Genomic DNA, 21552 nt, shown 5'->3' on the forward strand with positions numbered 1-21552 from the left:
GAAGCATTTATTTACCCAACCTCTCAACTAGTTTCCCTTTGACTTTGGAATGCATTATACTTTTTATTTCTTTACTTTTGTGGGGCAGCAAAAATTACCTTTGTAATTATATTTGGCTTAGATGAATACAGCAATGAATTTGCATTCTCTTGGTACACAGTCTGTGATAATAAACCTATAGCAGGAAACGAAGAGGGCCAACCTGAAATTACAAACTTATTGTGCAAAGTCCAAAGTTTTCACTCATAAAACTGCTGATGAATATTGCTAATGTAAAGACAGGCAGAAGAAACAGCTTTGCTGTTAATTTATGATAACCAGAAGTAAGACAGAATTATGAAAGTCCATAAACACCAACTAAAAGGATTCAAATCACAAGGTCTCCCTTTCAAACACCTTTAAACCTACTTGGAAGTGATTTTCCCAGTCAGTAAGAGATGACTTTACATTGTTTACTCAGGGTGATGATGAAGTCCTGCTGGATTGGGTCATATGTTTGTTCTCCAGAGGTGTCCCTCACTGCTTTTAACCACAGTGTTGGGCCGGGGTATTTAGTTTTTCTGTGTAAAATGTTTCCAGCCCTTATAACATGAAACCCGTAACCTGGGTGCTTAGCACACAGTCACTGCAAGCTCCACCAATGGGCCCAGATAGCAAGCCTGCTTTTGAGGTGGGAAATATGTAAACTTCTCTGATTAGTCACTAGTGGATAGGGGAGCAGAAAGAGGAACCCCAAGGTCAAGAATGTGATGATCTCAACTTTTGTCAGAAGAGTGAGTTTCAAGGATATGGGTCCCACACCTCCATTTCAGACTTCACATGAACCCTCTCTGTAGTTCAGCCACATAAGTGGGTCTGTACCTTTCCTTAGAATCATGTCAGGGAGGGCATCCCCTGGTGGTGTAGTGATTGAGCTCTGGGCTGTGTAGCTGCCCGCAGCCTCTGCAGCGCTGGTTCGATCACCAGCGAGGGTCCCACATGGCGCGACAGACCTCTCCTGCCACGCCCGCTGCTCTCCTCAGCAGTGTATTTCGTCGGTCTGCCTTTTCTGTTCCCCACTCTGGCTCTGCTGAATTCTCTCACCCTCCCACACTTCTGACTGTACCCAGTGCTTGTAAAAATAAATAAAAAAAAAAAAAAAAAAAAGAATCATGTCAGGGAAAATGTTGTACTTTGAATTAATTGTTATTGCATTTACATAGTTCTGTAATATTGGTGTGGCTGTTAAATATTTTACATTCTGTTTATCCATAACTGCCCAGTGATTCTGATAGGTGGCAGATCTTATGTGTAAGAATGAGGATAAATGTGTTTGGGAAAAATGTGTCACAAACTACATCTCCCTAGGAAATACTGAAATTTTTAAAAGAATGAGCAAGTTTTTTGAATGCTTTATCACTAACTTACCTCTGCTGTCTAAGATGTTCTCCTTCACAAACCTATCCCTCACTGAACAACATCATGTGAGGGCTTTTTTCTTACATCAAATTCCTGTGTTGCACATGTTTTTGTGGTGAACTTCAAACGGTATCTTCTCCCTTTAGTCAGTTCTTAGGAGTTTTAATTAGCAATGGAATAATTTGTGTTCATAGAGCAAATTATTTTGGCTAAGGAATTTTGGTGACATAACTTAATCTTCATAGGGTTTGTAGTTCCTATTTTTTCTAATACTTATTTTTGTAATATAAGTAGCTATGGGCTAAGATGAGGGCAATCCATTTATAGAATGCTATTCAAGTACAGAGAAATTTAGCTGTTTATGGGAGTTGGAATTTCAGCACAGAGTCATCCAATCAAAGTGAAATGGTTTGTTGAATGTTGAGTATGAAACAGTATTTCTTCCCTCAAGAACAATAAAAACAAAACAAAAAACAAAGATTGTTCACACACATCAGGTTTTGGCTAACTGGGAGGGAATGAAAATATGTTGAATTCAGGTTGCATTTGTTCTAAGGTAGCAAAATAATCTCAGTCATCCATTGTAACTTGGTAGTGTAAACAGTCTTTCAGATTAACCTAGCAATATCGAAAGTACAATCTTTAATCATTTTCAGTCTGTCGGTGGACCGAGTCAAGCATTGTTTCTGAAAGCATTTAAGGAATGAATAAAAACCTGTACCTAGTACAAATCAAGGGTGCTTGTTTATCTTATAAAAGGATTCTTTATAAATGAAAGGAGGAATAGTTCTGTGCAGACGAAAGGGCACGGGGCGTGGGGGGACAGGTTCATATACAAACCTCATATTACTGGGCTGGCAGCCATCAGTAAGCAGAGCAACCTGACTCTCAGCTTCTTTATCTCTTAAAAGTGCATAGATTATTTCATATACTGGCCAGCACATAATCTATGCTCCAAATATGGAAGCTGTTAATATAAAATAATTCACCACAGTTTTCTTAGTATTAAACTCTATTGTGTTTATAAGAACTATTCCCCAAATTTAAATCTGCACCTACCTTCTCAGCAATGCATTATAGAAAGGATTCTTGCAATATTTTTCTAGATGCAAAGTAAATTTCATTTCTCTTTTGGTCTGTGCCAAACATATTAGTAAACTTTTTTTTTTCACAGTTTTCTGTGGAGCCCCTTGCTAAAATGTCTTTGTTGGCACACAGTCTTTAATCAACATTTTTGACCATCCATCTTGCCTCTCTAGGTTTGTGATGTTTGCTTCAAGTCATTACACAAGCAGTAACTACATGTTGTTCATGCTCCTCTCTTGTAGTAAAGCCCCCCTCTCCCCCTGCAAACACCTTATTCTTCTCTGGCTCTCACATTGACTCTCATGACCTCTAAGATGGTGACCTCTTCCCTGCTTACTGGAAGAATTTTCTCCTCTCCTTATTGCACTGACTGTTTAGTTATCTCATTGAGAGCAGCTTCTCAGGTTGAGTTTAATCTGAAGAAATTAGAAACTAACAAATATAACATGTTCCTTTTATCATAACATAAGAAGAAAAATGAACTTTTTAAAAATACTAAAACTATGCTTATACTCTAACAAATAAAAGTGGTTACAAGAGGAGAAGGGTGTGGGAGGAATGAGTAGGGAGACTCAGTGAGATGGTGGTGGAGGGCAGTGGAACCTCAGAGCTGGGTGTGAGGAGCTGTGTACACATATCAAGTTGTGAAGCTATTACAGAGTATTACAAAGCTCACAGAGTATTACAAACCAAAGGTAAATCAATACAAAAATAAATGCAAATAAAAACACCTTGAGGTTAGCATCAAGATTACATGATGTTTAGTTGATAAATACTGAAAGTTCTAAAATAAGGCAGTCTACTTCATTGTAAATAATGATAAATTGAAAAGTTGTAAAATTAACTATTAAATCAACCAGTCTATATTATTGGTGAAGATATTTGTAATTAAAGATATATTTACTTAGTTGATTTATTTTCCAAAAATAGAGGAGTCATGCCCACAGCCTCTTACAGCTTTAAGAATGTATATCAGGGCCTCCCCGGTGGCGCAGCAGTTGAGCGCTGGGTTGCAAAGTTGCCCTAAGCCTCCACGGCACCGGTTCGATCCCCGGCTGCTCCCCGGCCACCGGAGGAGGGTCCCACATGGCGCGCAGACCTCTCCTGCCGTCCGCTGCTCCCCTCAGCAGTGTACTTCGATCCTTCTGTCTGCTTTGCTCCCCGCTCTGGCTCTGGTGAATTCTCTCACCCTCCCGCGCTTCTGACTGTACCCAGTGCCTGTATAAATAAATAAATAAATCTTAAAAAAAAAAAAAGAATGTATATCATTGTTAAATTCAAATTTTCATCAAATTAAAATTTTACAGGCAAATTCTCTAACTTTGAAAAATACTCTTTGATTCTTGTCCATTATCTATTCTTGAACTCTTGATAGTAAATATTGTTGCCAATAAAAGCTGGTCTCAAGACAAAGACTTTCCCATATGACTGGTAAAAGGGTTGGCTTGATGATGGGCATTCATTGAAATATGCTTATAGGTGTTCAATTGAATCACAAAGTTTAATTGATCACAAGGGTGTTCTATGCATGCTTTATTCTATCCTGATAGAAGTTAGGACTTCAGTATATAAATATTTCCATCCATGTTGCTTGGACTATAGGCTTAAAATTCATGTACTAAGATATCAGTTTTAATTATAAAGGAGTGTCCCCCATAGGGATTTCCCTGGGCACAGTTTTCCAAATGAATTTAGAATTATTTGAATTTTGCTCATGTAGGTCATGAACTAAGCAATGCCATAAACTAATGCATTCACTGAAAGAATAAATGTTGATAGTATATTTGTTCGTTTTATGACTCCCTCTTATTTTTTTGCATTTTAAAAGAAACACCTGTAAGCATTAGTCAAGAAGCACAGATAAAATTATGAGAGAGATTACTTTCCTGTCTCTTGAAACCATAAAACATCAAAAAGAAGAAAGTTTTTTTTTTCAAAATTAGGGGAAACACTCTGACATATATCTCTTAAAACTTTCCCCAAATAAGTCATCCTTGATAAGCTAAAGATGGTTTTGGTTGAAGGCTTTTTAAAATCCCAGTAACTACGTGTTTTCATTTAAGAGATGGGGGAATATGTACTTCTAAACAATGAGCAGTGTATGGCTCATCTGCTTACATGCAGCATAATCACCTAGGATAAAATCGAACAACCATCCTCCCCCAAAGCCAGGAACAGGTATTACACCCAATTATCCCAAATGTTAGGAAGACTGTCCTGGCAACAACTTTCTGCAAAAATTCCAAAGACAAGTGTCCTTATCTAGACTATCAGTGGACAGCAGAGGGAATCCATTGCCATTGTGGGCACTCGATGATGAAATGGGTACAAGCTTGCCTGGGAAAAGGAATGAGTCAATTATGGCTTATTAGCTTGTAATATATCATTGACCTCTGGGATAGGCTCAAGATGACTGATGGCAAGAAAGAATTATCTAGAGGTAGCCTTTCTGTAAATGGAGATTGCTTTTTGTACCTTAATCTTTAATAGTGAAGAGTATTATTGAAAATATTAATTATCTGTAGTGTTCTTTTATCCCCAGCTATATTTGCTGTCAGCCTGTGGATAAATTGTCCTTAAAAAGAGCCTGACAGGGCCTCCCTGGTGGCGCGGCCGTTGAGCGCTGGGCTGTGAAGCTGCTCCGCAGCCTCTGCAGCGCCAGTTCGATCCCCAACCGCCAGGTGAGGGTCCCACATGGCGCGCAGACCTCTCCTGCCACCCGCTGCTCCCCTCAGCAGTGTAGTTCTTCGTCAGTCTGCCTGTTCTGCTCTCCGCTCTGGCTCTGGTCAATTCTCTCACCCTCCCATGCTTCTGACTGTGCCCAGTGTTTGTATAAATAAATAAATAAATCTAAAAAAAAAAAAAGAGAGAGACTGACAAATGCCTGCCTGACTCTGAACTAATAGAAGATTGTATGTTGTCCACCATATCAAAATGCTTGTGTTGCATTAACTATGTTTTATGTTAAGCCAAAGGTGATCACACCAGAACTATTCTTTATTGTCCCATTTTTGAAGAATTCTCTATTTATAATTGGTGAGAAGTATTTTTACAGAAAGACTTTCACTTTCTACCAGGGAATACATGGGAAACCCCGCTCAATCTAATAATTCAACATATATGACTTTGAGGCAATATGATTGTGCTCACCCCAATCCATTTTTCCCTTTTTGTTTCAGTCAATAATCAATCAGTTTATATTTTTTCTAAAAAAAATTATAGGAAATGGAATATACTCTTAGAATCTTTTGATTTGTGAGTTCATTGTAATTAAGGATGTCGTTTGTTACATATGTTACTAGTGTGTTTGCTAATTTGTTTTACTTTTACTTTTCATTTTAGTCTTTTTTAGGATATATACCACAACTTGTGTATGTGAAGTGTATAGCATTTTATGTTTTCTAACTTTAGCATTCATACTTAGAAATATTTCTTCCATATTATGACTATATAAATATTTACCTGTATTTTCATGCAGTACTTGGAGATTTTATTTTTATGTACCTCCCTAACTTTCTAGTCTATTGCCCTTCTCTTATACAAGCCAAACTATGCATACTAAGCTATTTTAAAAAGTGAAGATCTGAGAATATTATCTATGTTTCAAAACTGCTCTATGAAGTAAAATGCAGAGAATGAGGGAGTGAATTTTATTTCAGAATGCCAAATCATGAGTTTCATTGCCAAAATATATTTATGATCTATTTTAATGTGCGATTATACATTAAGAATAAATTTATTCAATTTTAATTGTAATTTTTGAAATAACATTGTTATGCAACACTATACCATTCATAGGTACAGGTTCACAACTCCTCACATGTATGTTTCCACACATATATGATTCCACCACCGTGCACCCATAGTCCTTCACCATAGTTCACTGGGGTCCCTCCATTCACCCCTTTGCTCCCCACCTTCACCCTCCTCATCTGGTAGCCTCAGTTCTACAGTCGGATTCCTAGGGATTTGTTTGCTTTGGTTTTGTCTCTTCCTTTGTTTTGTTTCTCTATATTCCAGTTGTGAGTGGAATTCCTTATTATTTGTCTTTGTCCTTCTGACTAATTTCACTTAGTGTAACCCCCTCCAGTTTCATCACTGTTTTTAAAAATGGCAAGAGTTCATGTTTGTTTTATAGCCAAGTAGTATTCCATTGTGTCTGTAGACCACATCTTCCTAATCCACTGCTTAGATTATATTGTCTCCATAACTTGGCTATTGTAAATAGTGCTGTAATGAACAAAAGAGTGCATAAATTCCTTTGAATTAGTGTTTTTGCATTCTTTGTGTAGATACCTGGAAATGAGATTGCTGTATTATATGAAAGATCTATTTTTTTTAATTTTATTTTTATATTCCCCATATGATTGCAACCCCCTTATTTTGACCCCAATCCCTCTTTTACCTGCTCCTCACCCCCCATAGTGTGTCTCTGGTTCATGTTTGTTGATTTTGATTTTTTTCTTTCTTATAGTTATTCTTTTTCCTGGTCCCTTATTTTGGTTTTCTAGATTCCTGCTATGAGTGAGACCATCCAGTATTTTTCTTTTTCTTTATGGCTTATTTCGCTGAGCATGATCCCTTCCAGCTCCATCCATGTTGCTGCAATTGCATGTGTTTATCTTTTTTGAATACTGAGTAATATTCCATGGTATATATGCACCACATCTTCTTGATCCAGTCATCTATTTTTGGGCATTTGGGTTGTTTCCAAAGCTTAGCTATTGTAAATAGTGCTGCTATAAACGTAGGGGTGCAGGTGCTCTTTGGAATTGATGTTTCTGTGTCCTTTGGGTAAATACCTAGGAGTGGAATTGCTGGAACATACGGGAGCTCTATCTTCAGTAGGTTGAGGAATCTCCACACAGCTCTCCATAGTGGTTGGACCAGTCTGCACTCCCACCAGCAGTGCAGGAGAGTTCCTTCTTCTCCACATCCTCACCAACATTTGTTGTTGCTAGTTTTTTTTTTTTTTTTTAATATGTGCCGTTCTCACTGGTGTGAGATGGTATCTCATGGTAGTTTTGATTTGCATTTCCCTGATTGCAAGTGATATTGAACATTTTTTCATATGCCTGTTGGCCATTTGTATTTCCTCTTCGGAGAAGTTTCTTTTTAGCTCTTCTGCCCATTTTTTGACTGGATTATTTTCTCTTCTGCACAGCAAAAGAGACAATAACCAAAACAAAAAGAAACCCCACTGACTGGGAGAAAATTTTTGCACCCAACACTAATGATAAAGGACTGATTACAAAAATCTACAAAGAGCTGATGAGACTCAACAAAAACAATGAAAGATCTATTTTTAATGTTTTGAGAAACCTCCATACTGTTTTCCATAGTAGCTGGGCCAGTCTACATTCCCACCAACATTGTACTGGGGGTCCTTTTTCTCTACATCTTTGTCAACACTCATTTCTGGTCTTTTGAAAAGGGCCTTTCTCAACATTTGTGAGGTGCTATTTTATTGTGTTATTGATTTTCATTTCCTTGATGATAAATCATGATCTTGGAGATCAGCCCTTAGTCAGATGAGATGTGTGATTTGCAAATATTTTCTCCCATCTGGCAGGGTGTGTTTTTGTCTGAGTAATAGTCCCTTTCATTGTGCAGAATCCTGTTAGTTTGATGTACTCCCATTTGTTTGTTTTGCTTTTGTTCCCCGTGTTGTTGGAATCAATTCTCCAAATACATCACTGAAACCAATGTTATAGAGTCTTTTCTTCTTTGTACTTTATGGTTTCAGATCTTCCATGCAACTCTTTAATCCAATTCGAGTTAATTTTTGTGTATGGTGTCAGGTACAGTAGTCTAGTTTCAGCATGTGGCTGTCCAGTTTTTCCAACACCATTTGTATTTACCAATACCATTGTATGCTCCCTTGTAAATTAACTGTTCATGTAGTGTGGGTTGGAAAGGACATGTGATTAAGAAATATACAGTAGCTTCCTGGGTACTAATCCTGACTCCAACCATTAGTTTTGGGAACCTGGGCAACCTATTTGACTCTGAGCTTCCATTTGTTTATCTTTCAAGGGAAGGAATTAGACCTCTAGATGACCTTAGTAGTGTGCCCATACCACCAAATGCTAAGATTCCTCATACTGAGGGCAATAAAGTTACAAAAATGTTAGCTCTTAATTTTTTTTTTTTTTTAGGATGGAACATACTACAGTTCAAGAACAGGAACTAAAAAAATCGAGTTCTGAGTTTGTAGCAACTTGTTAGAGGTAGCAGATACTTTTCTCTCTTCAGAAGAATGGGACATGGCTTAAATACCTCTCTGAGTTTGCCATAACAAAGAACAGAAGTATGTTTTATAAGGTGGATTGTATGATATATTTTAAATGATTCTTTACTGTTTGTTCTATTTTTGCTTTTAAGTAATGAATGCTAAGGGCTGTGATGTGCTAAAACCATCAACAAAAATGGGAGCTTGTCTTCCATTAGCCCGGAGTTTGAAAAAACAAGCAGTGTGCTCAAGATAATATTAAAAATATGCAGTGAACAGTGTCACAGGCACCCATTGATCAGCATGAACTCTGGCTATAGACAACCTCTTTGCCCGTGTTTGTGTTCATTTTCCCTGAACATGCACTGAGAACCAACAGAATTGGACAGTGTACCAATACTCAGCTAGGAACCTGAGCAAGAACAGAGGACAAATAAACAAGGTCTCTGCCATTCTAAAGCATACATTCTAGTTAGGGAAAGAGATAATCAACAGTAAAACAAATATAAATGCATTTCAAATAAGCATAAATGCTTTAAAAACATTAAGTAAGTAAAGTGGATAGAGGACTCAAGTGCAGGAACTGCAAATAGAGTGTTCAAAGAAATTCTCCAACTATTTGCTACCTGAAAGAGCACTAAATGATGAGTTGGCTGTCACTGAAACACTTAGAAAGAGCACATCCTAGGCAGACATAATAACAACAGATTTATACCTAAGAACAGAAGTGGAATTTGATTTGAAAGACTTAGAAGGCCAGTATAGTGGGAGTGGAGTTCGTAAGAAATGTAGAACATCCATCAGAAATGGAGCCAGATGAGGCTGACGGTGGGTCAGATCCAATAAGGCTAGACCCAAAGTTTAATAGGAAGCTACTGGAGGGTTTTTAAGCAGAAGGCAAAGTGATTTGATTTACAATTTAAAAGATACTAATAGAATATAATTGAGAGCCCAGAAATAAGCCCATACATATGTGTCGACTAATATTTGGAAATGATGTTGGGGAAATAAGATACTCAAATGCAAGGGAATGAAAATGGATGCCCACCTTATAGCACTAGAAAAAAATAACTCCAAATAGATTAAAAACATAAGTGCAAGGCCTGAAACTCCTAGACTCTTAGAAGCTCCTTCCTATTGACTCTTGCAGTGATTTTTTTTCAGATGTGATACCAAAAACAAAGGCAATAAATACAAAAATAAGCAGTGAACATATATCAAACTAAAAGGCTTCTATACAGAAAAAGAAACAATTAGCAGAATGAAGAGGCCACCGAAGGGATGGGAGAAAATATTTGCAAACCACATATCTGATAAGAGGTTAATATCCAAAATATGTAATGAGCTTATATGACACAATAATTTAATAATTTCATTAAAATATTTTTAAATGGGCAGAAGACATGAATAGATTTATATATATATATATATATAGTGAAAAGATGCCCAATATCACCTATGAGAGAAATGCAAGTCAAAAACACGAGATCTCACCTCTTTACAGATGGCTATTACCAAAAAGACAAGAAATAACAAGTGTTAGCAAGTAAGTAGAGAAAAGAGCACCCTTGTGCAGGGTTGGTGGGAAAGTAAATTGGTACAGCCACTATGGAAAATAGTATGGAGCTTCCTCAAAAATTTAAATTATAGGGCCTCACTGGTGGCACAGGCAGTTAAGCTCCACACTTTGAAGCTGTCTGCAGCCTCTGCAGCGCAGGTTTGATCTGGCCAGCCGGGAAGAATCCCACATAACATGGCAGACCTCTCCGGACTCGCCTGCTGCTCCCCTCAGCAATGTATTTCGTCAGTCTGCCTGTTCTGTTCCCCACTCTTTCTCGGGTGAATCCTCTCACCCTCCCAAGCATCTGGCCTATACCCTGGTTCTTGTATAAAAACAAATATTTTTTTTTAATTAAAAAAAATAAATTATAACTAGAGTATGATCCATCAATCCCACTTCTGGACACACACCCAAACATGAAATCACTACCTTAAAGAGATATCTACACCCCTATGTTTATCCAGGTGTTCTCAGAGTAGCCAAATCACAGAAACAACCTAAGTGCCCATTAACAGTTGAAAGAAAATGTGTGTGTCTGTGTGTGTTTGTGTCTGTCTGTGTGTGTGTTTGAGAGGAATATTATTTAGCCAGGAGGAAGAATGAAACCCTGCCATTTGTGACAACATGGATGGACCTCAAGGACCTTATGTTAAGTGAGTAACTCATACAGAAAAAGACAAAAGCTGTATGATGTCTTTTAGATATGGAGTCTAAAAATCAAAAAAGGAAACTCACAGAAACAGAAACAGAAGTGTAGTGCTTGCCAGGGTCTGGGGTGTGGGGAATATCATGCTCTCAGGGAGCTGTTGGTCAAAGATACACACTTCCAGTTGTAAGGTGAATAAGTTCGGGGGGTCTGAAGCACAGCATGGTGACTGTGGTTAATGATGCTGTATTAAATGGTTAAAGGTTGGTGAGAGAGTAGACTTTAAATGTCCTCACCACACACACACTCACACACACAATGCAATTATGTAAGGTGACTAACCTTATTTATAAGGAACTTTATTGTGGTAGTCATTTGATAATATATGCAGGTATCAAATCATCACATTATACATCTTAAGCTTAGCCAATGCCAATGCTATATGTCAGTTATAGCTCATTAAAGCTGGGGGAGAGGGAAATAATTCCATTTGCCATGTGGAATGTGGAACCTAGCAAGAGAGTAAAATCAGAAGCATTGAAGAAAGGTAACAGGCAGTTGGAAGATTCGCTGCTATCTTTGACTTGGGAGGTTGTGGGAAGAGAAGGGAAGAAGGGAGGGAAGGGGAGGGGTGGGGAGGGGAGGGAAGAAGAAGGGAGGGGAGAAGAGCAGAGAAGAGAAATGATCATATTGAAAAGCTTAAAAGGCAGCATTGTTATGTTCTTGCCCATGCCTACATTCTTCTTTCGGGGCTATAATTTGGAGTTCCTGAGTTTCATTTTATAAGGGGCCTCATTCCCTTGTACAAGCTCATTTTAAATATGTCATTTACAAATAATGGCAAATCTTTAGAATAAAAGAAGTTTAGTTTCTTTTAAATATCTAATATTCATGTTGCTAGGAGAAGATAAATGTACATTTTATCAGGAACTTAATGACATCCTTTATCATTTGTGCCTATGGAAGTTTGATGAGGGTCCTATAGCCCAGACAATGAAGAAACTAAAACTTCTTTGTGTAACATTTGTCTGGGTGCATATGCTTTGAAAAGCCCTTTATGCTGAAAATATGCTTAACGAGTATTTTCACCATGTGTCTATGCCAGAAAATGAAGTAAACCAAATTCACGGAATCTATAAGTGTAGCTACGAAGTCTAAATACCTAAGAGTACTTAAAAGAATGTCCTCAAAGAAACTTCCACCAACGTGCTGCTTTATATCTTTCCTGCTTTTTTATTGACTCCCCTTTTGGACTATGTTCTGTCTTTTCCCCCTGTTATATAATTATCTAAGCCAGTTGTTATGATGTGAAAGATCACCACAAGCTTGCACTAAGGAGTGGGCTCTGATGGTCCTAGTTTTCCCAGCAGATGGTCTCGTGCAGAAGACGTGCCATTTGTCTCTCTGAGAACTGGTTTTCTAATAATTAAAATGAAGATGTATATAATATGAGGTTCCGAGCTCAGCGAGCTAACATCCATCTGGACTTACGGACTCAGGTCATTAATGGATTCAAGCCATTGCGTATAATTACCATATGATTTTATCTGGGGAATTCACATTACAACAGTACAAGCATACAATTCAGTTGGCAGTCAAAAGGTCAAAGGGGGAGGGAGGTTGGAAGACCAACAAGCAAGCAACAGTCAGGTCCAGAGCTTCCTGTGAGTGGTCAGCTTAGGGATGGTGAGGGAAGCCCTACACCCCCAGGCAGTGTCCAGGAGCTGTTGCCAAAATCTGGGAAAGACACCCCCCCTCCCCCAAGCATGGATGCCAAAGCATCTCAGATTGATTTAATTCAGCTCCTGTATTTATACTGCCTTTAGAGTTGTGTTGTCAGGACTGCCTGTAAGTTTTATTTTGGGCTTGACCTCTGGGCACAGCTAAGCTGCTCAATGTCCTTGCCTCTCAAACACCTGTTTATCATTGTCCTCTAACAAAGTGACTGCTTTCATTGATAATATCAGTCAATTCTAAAATGATATAAATAAATTGCTTTTAAATTAAACCCATTTATGAATCAGTAAGGACAATTATATATATCAGTACATGTAATAAGATGATGCTTAAATTCTTTCCAGCTCTGAGATTTAAAGATTGTCCTCTTCTTGTTTTCATGTACTCAACATAATCCATCACTTGCTTTAATTGCCGCTTCTGTGCTGATGATTTTTTAATCAGTAACTTAAGTTCCTGTCTCTCTCCTGAGGTTCATTATCATACAGCAGATGACCTCCTAACCCTCTCTGCCTGGATGTTGTACTGGACCCGCAAACACAGTTTCCAACAAGACATAGTCACTTTCCCTAGTAACTTCCTCCTTTTAACATATCACTTCCTCACATTGTGTAAGGCTGGTGTGCTGGTGTGCACTCTCTCTCTCTCTCTCTCTCTCTCCCCACTTTTTCTGCAAGTAACCTTCTACTTACTGGCCCATTTATGTGAATCTAGAAGGTTCAGTTCAAGTCTCTCCTTAAGTAAAATCTTTGCCAACCCACTTCCTCTCCAGGTAGAATTTTCTACTGTTCCATGGTTTTCCAACTAGATCCCCTTGAGAGTTTATTGTTGTACTTTACTACTTACATGTTTACATTTTTAACTCCTTGAGGACAGAGATCATTCCTTAGTTCCTTGTGATCCTACCCTCAGCTTAGAGTATGTAACATAGGTTATTGACAGATATTGAATGAATGAGTGGAAATGAAAATTCTTCACTAAGGTTGTTCCTCTTTCTTGCCCATATGTATCCTCACACCAACAGTCTATTTAAAACTTGGAGAAGTGATTGCCCTTTTGTCCAGTCTCACCTGCCCACCAGCTTATGAAGATTCATATAAATGCCAACCTCCTTGGTTTGCACACAGCCTCCTGCTGGGGGAATTCAGTGTCCTTTGTATGTGTATTCTGTATATTCTAGCAGAATGTATGTATATTCTGTATATTCTAGCAGAGTGCACAGACCACATTTTCTCTTTCTTTCCTATCTCCTCTGCAGCTGAGATTAGAATAATGATGTCCATTTAAGAGATGTTCATTCCTTGAACCCCACATTTCACTCAGTTCTCTATTAGTAACAACTAAAATTTTTCTTCAGCACAGACATTTATAGATAAACCAGTCTCATCATAAGCAATTAACGACACACTTTCAGCTCCTCAAAATGTTAATGAAATTTAGTCCTGATTTTTAGCTCTCATTCAGTAAGTATATTTGAGTAAATACACTGTCCAATCCGAATTTTTCTCAGTATCATTTTAAAATATGCCCTATTCGCTGGTCAGACTAGAAGAAATTAAACAAGATGTTTTATTTTAGTGGGGTCAGAAACCCCTCTGTTACATTAAAAATGGTGAATCAACCCTTATTTTTTGAAACTTAATTGGTACAATTTGAAGAGAAGTTTGTCTTGTAAGAGAAGTTTCTTTGTCTGAGTCCATTGCTTTCACAAATGCATGAAGTCCTTTACCCTTTACCTCTTTCCTCCAGTGGGTTGCACATTGTCATTCACACAGCCATGTCCATCCCTCTGTCCTTCTTCCTGACATTCCTTGATAGACTCATGAATAGCCCTTTGTCAGTTCATTTATCTTTGAAAAGATCCCTGATCCTGCAGATGAGCTCAGCAGGCAGGATTGAACACTATGCAGAGGCTAATTCAAAACAAATAAATGTCAATAATGAAAATAACTATTATTACTCTTTATGAAGCACTAAGTGCCAGTAATAATTACATAATTAATGCATTCAATCCTCAAAATAGTCCTGTAAATTAAGCATCAGATGAGAAAAAGAAGGATTGGAGAGATTAAATAAATTGCTTGAGGTCCCACTGCCGGTAGCTGGCCCCAGTTAAAATTTTAACTCTTCTCTGCATTTTTTTTAACTTGTGAGTCATTTACATAGCTGTACATTTAGGAGTACCTCCATGTGTATATGAGTGCTTCACTCACCCTCCACCAAAACCCCTGTGCCATTGTCCTGCCCCTTCCTTCCTATCACCCCTCCTCGCTCTCCTCATTCCCTCAAATAACTGTATTTTTCCAAAGAGTCTAAGAATTCTTCTTTCTGTGCTTTGTCAGTTTTCTATTTTACTGGTGCAGGTAAGTAAACCTGAATTCATACAGCTGCATCCTGAACAAGAAGGGTTAACAGAGGTCCCAGTGAGCATGGACCGCTATTTTTGTTGTCACTTAGTTGTAAGAAAATTGGAATGGCTGAGAGGCTGAAACTCTATACATAATGGATTGAACAGAGGTTTGACTGACTCCTGTGGATGTTCTTTGCCTTCTAGGAAGATTTCCAACCTGCAGCAGCCTCGGAGACCAATTGGGAGTCAGTCACAAGCTCTATCTCAGTAAGTAATTTAGTTTTCTGATGCCAGCAAAAAAATAAAAATCTGATGTTATAGCTGAGGTCAGCCTCAGAACAATCTCAGCTGCATTAAGGATCTGTGGGTTGACCCAAAGCTAAGTTTCATGCATGATCTATGCTTCCATTTTATTACGGTCATAGTGAGCTGCACCACATGCTCTTTTTCCTTCTTTCAGAAAGGTTTCCAGGAAATGTCAGGACTCATTGTAGGAACACAAGATAGACAATGACTTAAGTATTTATCAGTTTCAAAGCAGAACATTCCAACAAAAGGTTTGTTCAGACATATTAAACATAGCAAGCTGGTCCATGGTCCCAGCTCAAATGAGGAATTTGGAAATGATTTTGACTATATCAAGGGAAAGCTGTTAACCTTTGCATTTGAAGGTTCTCTTTAGACCTAAAAAAAAACCTCAATGTTTACATTAAGATAACAAGTGCAAACCAGACGTGTTCTATTTGACTTGGAAATAAAGCATAACTCACCCTCGAACCGTACAATGGTTATGCCCTCATTTCTTTCCTCCAAATTTAGACATTTCTCAGTATTCTATCTACTTATCTATTTTGTACAGAAAGAGCAGACCTTGTTTTCATCAGTCCTGTAGGCAGCACTTACATAGCAATAAAATACAAGATACCAAAAGCATTTTTTCATTAAAAAGTCAAAAGCATGGAGAAAGCTTGTCCATAGTCCTACAGTGGGTCAGTATGGCTGAGTAACAGTTGCTTTTTGTTTTGTTTTGTTTTGTTTTGTCCCAAAAAGTGGTATGATCTCCTTTGTTCTATGGGGAATTTTTTTTTTTTTAAATTCCCTCCTGTAGCAGGATTTCCTTGGCTATGGATTTTGTGAGATTGAATTAAGTTGGTGTGGCTGCCTGAACTGAAACATCACCTGATCGAGAGATTAATGGGGTCTGTAAGGGTGAAATTTAAAGTGTCTTGTTTGTTTTGAATGGTCCATCATAATGCATGATCTGGACCTAGATAAGGGGAGACCATCCTTGTCAGGCAGGAGCAGTGATTCTGCAGGGCTGGGAGGCTAGATAGGAGGCCTGGGCATGTGGCAGCCAGGGACCAACAACAGCTTTTGCAAGTAGGATCTCAGATACCACACTGTCAGAGACCCTAAGCTTTCCTTCATCTTGTATGTGATCCATGGTGACTTAGGCAGTCTAATCCTTCCTGCTCCCAGGGCAAAAAGTCACCTGCTTCAAGAACCCTCAACTAATTCAGGATATCGCAGGTTCTCTGAAGAACAGGGAGTGCCCCATCCATTTGGAGTTTTCATGGAAGCTCAGCTCTGTCTATAGCCACTGAAAATGCCTCTGTGCAGAGTGCCGAGTCCAGGCTGTGCTCAGTCAACCTCTAGGTTGACCAAGGAGATGCAGCTTCCTCCTCAGCATTCTGTGCTTTAAGAAATTTCTGGTATAAGGACAAGGGTCCTGGGACAGCCCATGACCTTCTGCAAAAGCCCCACTTTGTCTTCATTGAAAAAGGTTTACAATCTCAGAGCATTTTTTTCTTTTACAAATTGTTATCAGTTTTTTAAAGATTTATTTATTTTTATACAAGAACCAGGTTACAGGCCTGATGTGTGGGAGGGTAAGAGGATTCACCAGAGATAGAATGGGGAACAGAACAGGCAGACTGATGAAATACACTGCTGAGGGAAGCAGAGGGTGAGACAGGAGAGGTCTGCTTCACCATGTGGAATTCTCTCTGGCCAGCCGGGATGGAACCCATGCTGCAGAGGCTGTAGACAGCTTCACAGTGCGGCGCTCAACCGCCTGCACCACCAGGGAGGCCCCAAATTGTTATCATTTTAAAGTAAGTTGGCTTGAGAGTTGATTTTTATAAACACATAACAAAAGCTGGAAGAGACCAAATCACAGAACAGTTGAAAGAGGAATACCCAAGTTAGTTCTTTCCATCAAAAGTAGATCTAAAATGATTATGAATGAGACATGTTCTTGTGGGTTTATAAGGTCACCTCATCACTCATAAACATTTCTTACTTTTCCTTGGTGCTTTTGCCAATGGCCCTGAGTCAAAATTCAAAAAGACCTGTGAAGCCCATACATAAGGAGCATTTTAAATTTTGCCTATGGTTTGAATTTACTGTTCAAACTAATGTTAGAAAAATGAGCTTCAAGTTGAAGAACTGGAAACACAGGACCCAATAGGCACTGCTAAGAGCAAACCAGGGAGTTCTAGGGCACTGTAAGTACCTCTGGCTTGTGTGGAAAAAAAGAGGGAGATGTTTTAATCTTTTTTTAATTATCTTTTTATTATATTTTATTGTCCTTTTTTATTTATTTATACAATAGCTGGGGTACAAGCCAGAGGCTTGGGAGAGTGAGAGGATTCACCAGGGACAGAACAGGGAGCAGAACAGGCAGATGGACCAAAAGCACTGCTGAGGGAAGCAGCGGGCAAGACAGGAGAGGTCTGCCGCGCCATGTGGGAATCTCCCTGGCCAGCCAGGAATCGAACCCACACTGCACAGGCTGCAGAAATTTCACAGCACTGCGTTCAACCCATGTGCCACTGGGGAAGCCCGGAGTTGTTTTAATCTTAAAGCTTTCATTCACTGCCATGTTTCTGACTTCAGCCAGCTTGTTTTGATTTTTGGGATCTTAGATACATGTCACTATGACACAAGCTGATTATAAACCTGGTGAATATGAGCCAAGCAGATTGTAGATTTTTCAGACAGTACTAGTTGAATGAGAATTTGAAATTTTGGTAGTTGAATCATAGGTGTTATCGACCTGCAGTGCTTGATACCAAGAGGGGTGTGAAAGCAGAAATGATGCATTTCAACCAGGGTTCAGATTATACCAGACACATGTACACACACATAACACACATATACATAGGGCCTCCCCGGTGGCACAGCGGTTGAGCGCTGGGCTGCAAAGCTGCCTACAGCCTCTGCAGTGCCAGTTTGATCCCTGGCCGCCAGCGAGGGTCCCACATGGCGTGCAGACCTCTCCTGCCGTGCCCGCTGCTCCCCTCAGCATTGTACTTCGTCAGTCTGCCTGTTCTGCTCTCTGCTCTGGCTCTGGTGAATTCTCTCACCCTCCCTTGCTTCTGACTGTACCTAGTGCTTGTATAAATAAATAAATAAATAAATAAATCTTTAAAAAAACACATATACATAAAGACACACATCCATACAAAGACATGGTATATGCATACACATATCTACAGAGATGTGCACGTGTGTACATGTATGCACATATGTGCAGATGTGTGCACAATCACATGCACATGGGCACACACAGATATACACCGAATACTACATATACATATATTAATATAGTCATGTGCACACACACATGCACACACTTATATTAAAAAGCTGCCCTGCCACCTTCTTCAGTCTATCTCAGGTCTCCCACCTGCCCTCAGGCCTATTCTTCCCCATTCCCTTTCCCTACAAACCACATTTGAAAACTACTACTGAATGACAGTGCTGGCAGATTAATTCTTAGATGCCCCTTTGGTTTACTAAATGGGGGCCATTCCTCTGAGCAGGTAATCATCAGATCACTTATGGGCCTTTGGCCCTCAATTGGGCAAAAAGAGAAAACAGTACCTGAAAAGTGAGAATGTAAAGGTGGGTTTTACCATCTGTGACTCTGTAACACATGCTAGTTTTCAGTAAGACACTTCAGTTAAGTTAGAGGAATGCAAGTTTTCATTAATTTCCATTTTCCATAGTGATAGAGCTATTTGCCCTAGGCAGGGATCTTATTTGTTTGTCAGTTTCTTTGAAGACATTTAGAAATCATTTGAGACTGAGCGCTATTTCCTTGTTAATGGGTCATGAATTTTTACAGAGATGTTTGATTCATGGTTCATTTGCCTCTCGATTGTACAAGGGTTAGTGAAGTAAGTGCTTGGAAACTTATGGGGGAATGCATTCCATGTGTAATCCCTGCCAGACTTTCGATGACAGTCCCCATTTAAAGAGTATTCATGGGAATGTGTTAATGGCAGCTGGGATTACTTGCAAACTACAGCACTTAAAAAATATGTGTTTCCCATGTGAATCTTCCACTCTTAAGGAGTCAAGAGAGTCAGTTTCATGGCTAATTATGCTTGTTGACAGTAAATAAGCTGGCTCAAATGCCAAGTTCTTTCAAGATGTCTCCAGAGTAGATTCAGATCCTGCTCACAGAGCACCTGCAATGCCAGGTGACCTGTAAGGAGGGGACATGGAGATTAAAATGGGAGAATGGAATGGATCATATGAAATTTGCAAGGAAGGCATTCAGAATTTAAATTCCCACTGCTATCTATTGATATGGAAATGGATGATTTGGGACCTTGAGACCAGAAATTGGATGACTTAATTTTAATATTTCTTTCTAGGCAATATATTTTTCATGATTGCAATCCAGATGAACTGGAAGATATATGATCTGCCTGGTTTTCGATTTGCCAAAAAAATAAATGACTCTCACTTACCAATGAATTGCTTTTGCTTAGGTATATGGCAAGACTGTGGAGAGTACGTTAGCATGCTATTTGTGCAAATGCTGTCTTAAAATAAGAAGCCTGCCTATGTTCCTTGCATAGAGTTGTATGACTACTGTATTGCATAGCAATGGACTTTTTCTAAGTACATTGAGCTGTATGTCCCTCTTAGGGAGTATCCTATCACTATCCATCAGTAACGGATCCCACGCTCACTGCGGAGGCCCTGGACAAAGCAATTGCAGAATTTGACACTGTGGAAGACCTGCTCAAACACTTCAATCCAGAATCATGGCAAGAAGACCTTGAGAATCTGTATTTGGATACCCCTCATTATCGAGGCAGATCATACCATGACAGGAAGTCAAAAGGTAAGAACTGGAGACTTGGAGGTTCTTCATAAATAGATGAAGGTTCTTCATAAATAGGTTCTTCATAAATAGGGGGTATTAGGAGTAATAACTGGTAAGGATCAGCCTTGCATTTACCTCATTTAAATTAGATGATGATTCATTATCACAAATAATTCTCATTGCCCCTTCAAGTAAAGTTGTGTTTTTCCTAAACTCTGTGAAACCCACAAAACAAAAGAAAGGTTTAATTCAGTCATAGATCTACCTGTCATAGTCTGGATCTAGGAAAAAAAAACCTTATAAAATCATGTGGATTAGCATCTGGCTTCTCAGCAAGGAAGAGGGCATTATTAACCTCACTGTAAACAATGGAGCTATCAAAACCAAGGGAGATAAGTAATTTTCTAAAGGTGGTATGTCCAGTTAGCAATGGAGAGAAATGAGACTCATCTTGAGGATCCAGTGGCAGTACTTTGCATAGTCTACTGAGCTTCTCTGCTCAGAGTGAATGTAGGGGAAACCCTAGACCCAGTCCATATGGGCAGGAGAGGTTCCTGGTAAAGCAATGGTCAAAACTTTGTCGGAAGATTTCAACTCCACTTATTTGTATCCATGCGATAATTTTTTTTGAAGATTTATTTATTTATGTGTACAAGAGCTGGGGGCCAGGCCAGAGGTACAGGGGGTAAGAGGATTACAGATCCTGTTCACAGAGCACCTGCAATGCCAGGTGACCTGTAAGGAGGGGACATGGAGACTAAAATGGGAACAGAACAGGCAGATCTACTGAAATGCACTGCTGAGGGGAGCAGTAGGTGAGACAGGAAGGTCTGCTGCACCATGTGGGTTACCTCCCTGGCCAGGGATCAAACTCCTGCTGTAGTGGCTGCAGATACCTTTATAGTGCTGAGATTTAACCCCTTGCATGACCAAGGAGGCCCAAAACTGAAACTTTTTAAAGAAGTAAATATCCTAGTTACTCACCTGGGTGATAGGAGCTTAGGGCAGGAATGCTGATTTAAATGTTTCATTCTAATAGAGAAAAAAGACTTGTAATTACCTCGTGGAGAATAAGGCTGTAATTTCCAGTCTGTGATCACCTTGCTTTGCTTGATAAGATTTGTTATCATTAAGAATTTCTCTAGAAATCTTCTAAAGCTGGCTTGCATGATGGATGTGAAGGTATTTAAGTAGCACACAGCCAATTTTCTACATTTGTAATGTAGAATGTAATGTAGAAAAATGTAAAGGGGTACTTCTAAGAACCTGAGTCTGTGCCTCTTTAGTAGACAGCAATTGAGAGCACAGTCTACTAGAACCTTTGGACTGAAATGACAAATTGGTTCACTTCTGCCTGAGTCTGCTGGCGTAGGTTATAAATCTTACATACTTAGAATGAACAGCCGGAGAAGGACAA

At 39.1% G+C, this 21552-nt stretch overlaps 1 protein-coding gene across 5 annotated transcripts in view; it reads left to right on the forward strand.

Moving 5' to 3' along the window:
* The window catches only part of PDGFD (platelet derived growth factor D), a 248377-nt gene that overhangs the window by 197042 nt on the left and 29783 nt on the right, over positions 1-21552 (forward strand). For all 5 annotated transcript variants that reach the window (XM_037507913.2, XM_054693241.1, XM_054693243.1 and 2 more), the window contains 2 exons: positions 15215-15277; positions 19955-20153. In XM_037507913.2, the coding sequence (XP_037363810.2) occupies positions 15215-15277; positions 19955-20153 (262 nt within the window). The remainder of the gene's footprint in view (positions 1-15214; positions 15278-19954; positions 20154-21552) is intronic.

The sequence above is a fragment of the Talpa occidentalis genome, unplaced genomic scaffold, assembly GCF_014898055.3.
Source record: "Talpa occidentalis isolate TD23 unplaced genomic scaffold, MPIMG_talOcc4v2.1 talOcc4.12, whole genome shotgun sequence".
Taxonomy (NCBI): domain Eukaryota; kingdom Metazoa; phylum Chordata; class Mammalia; order Eulipotyphla; family Talpidae; genus Talpa; species Talpa occidentalis.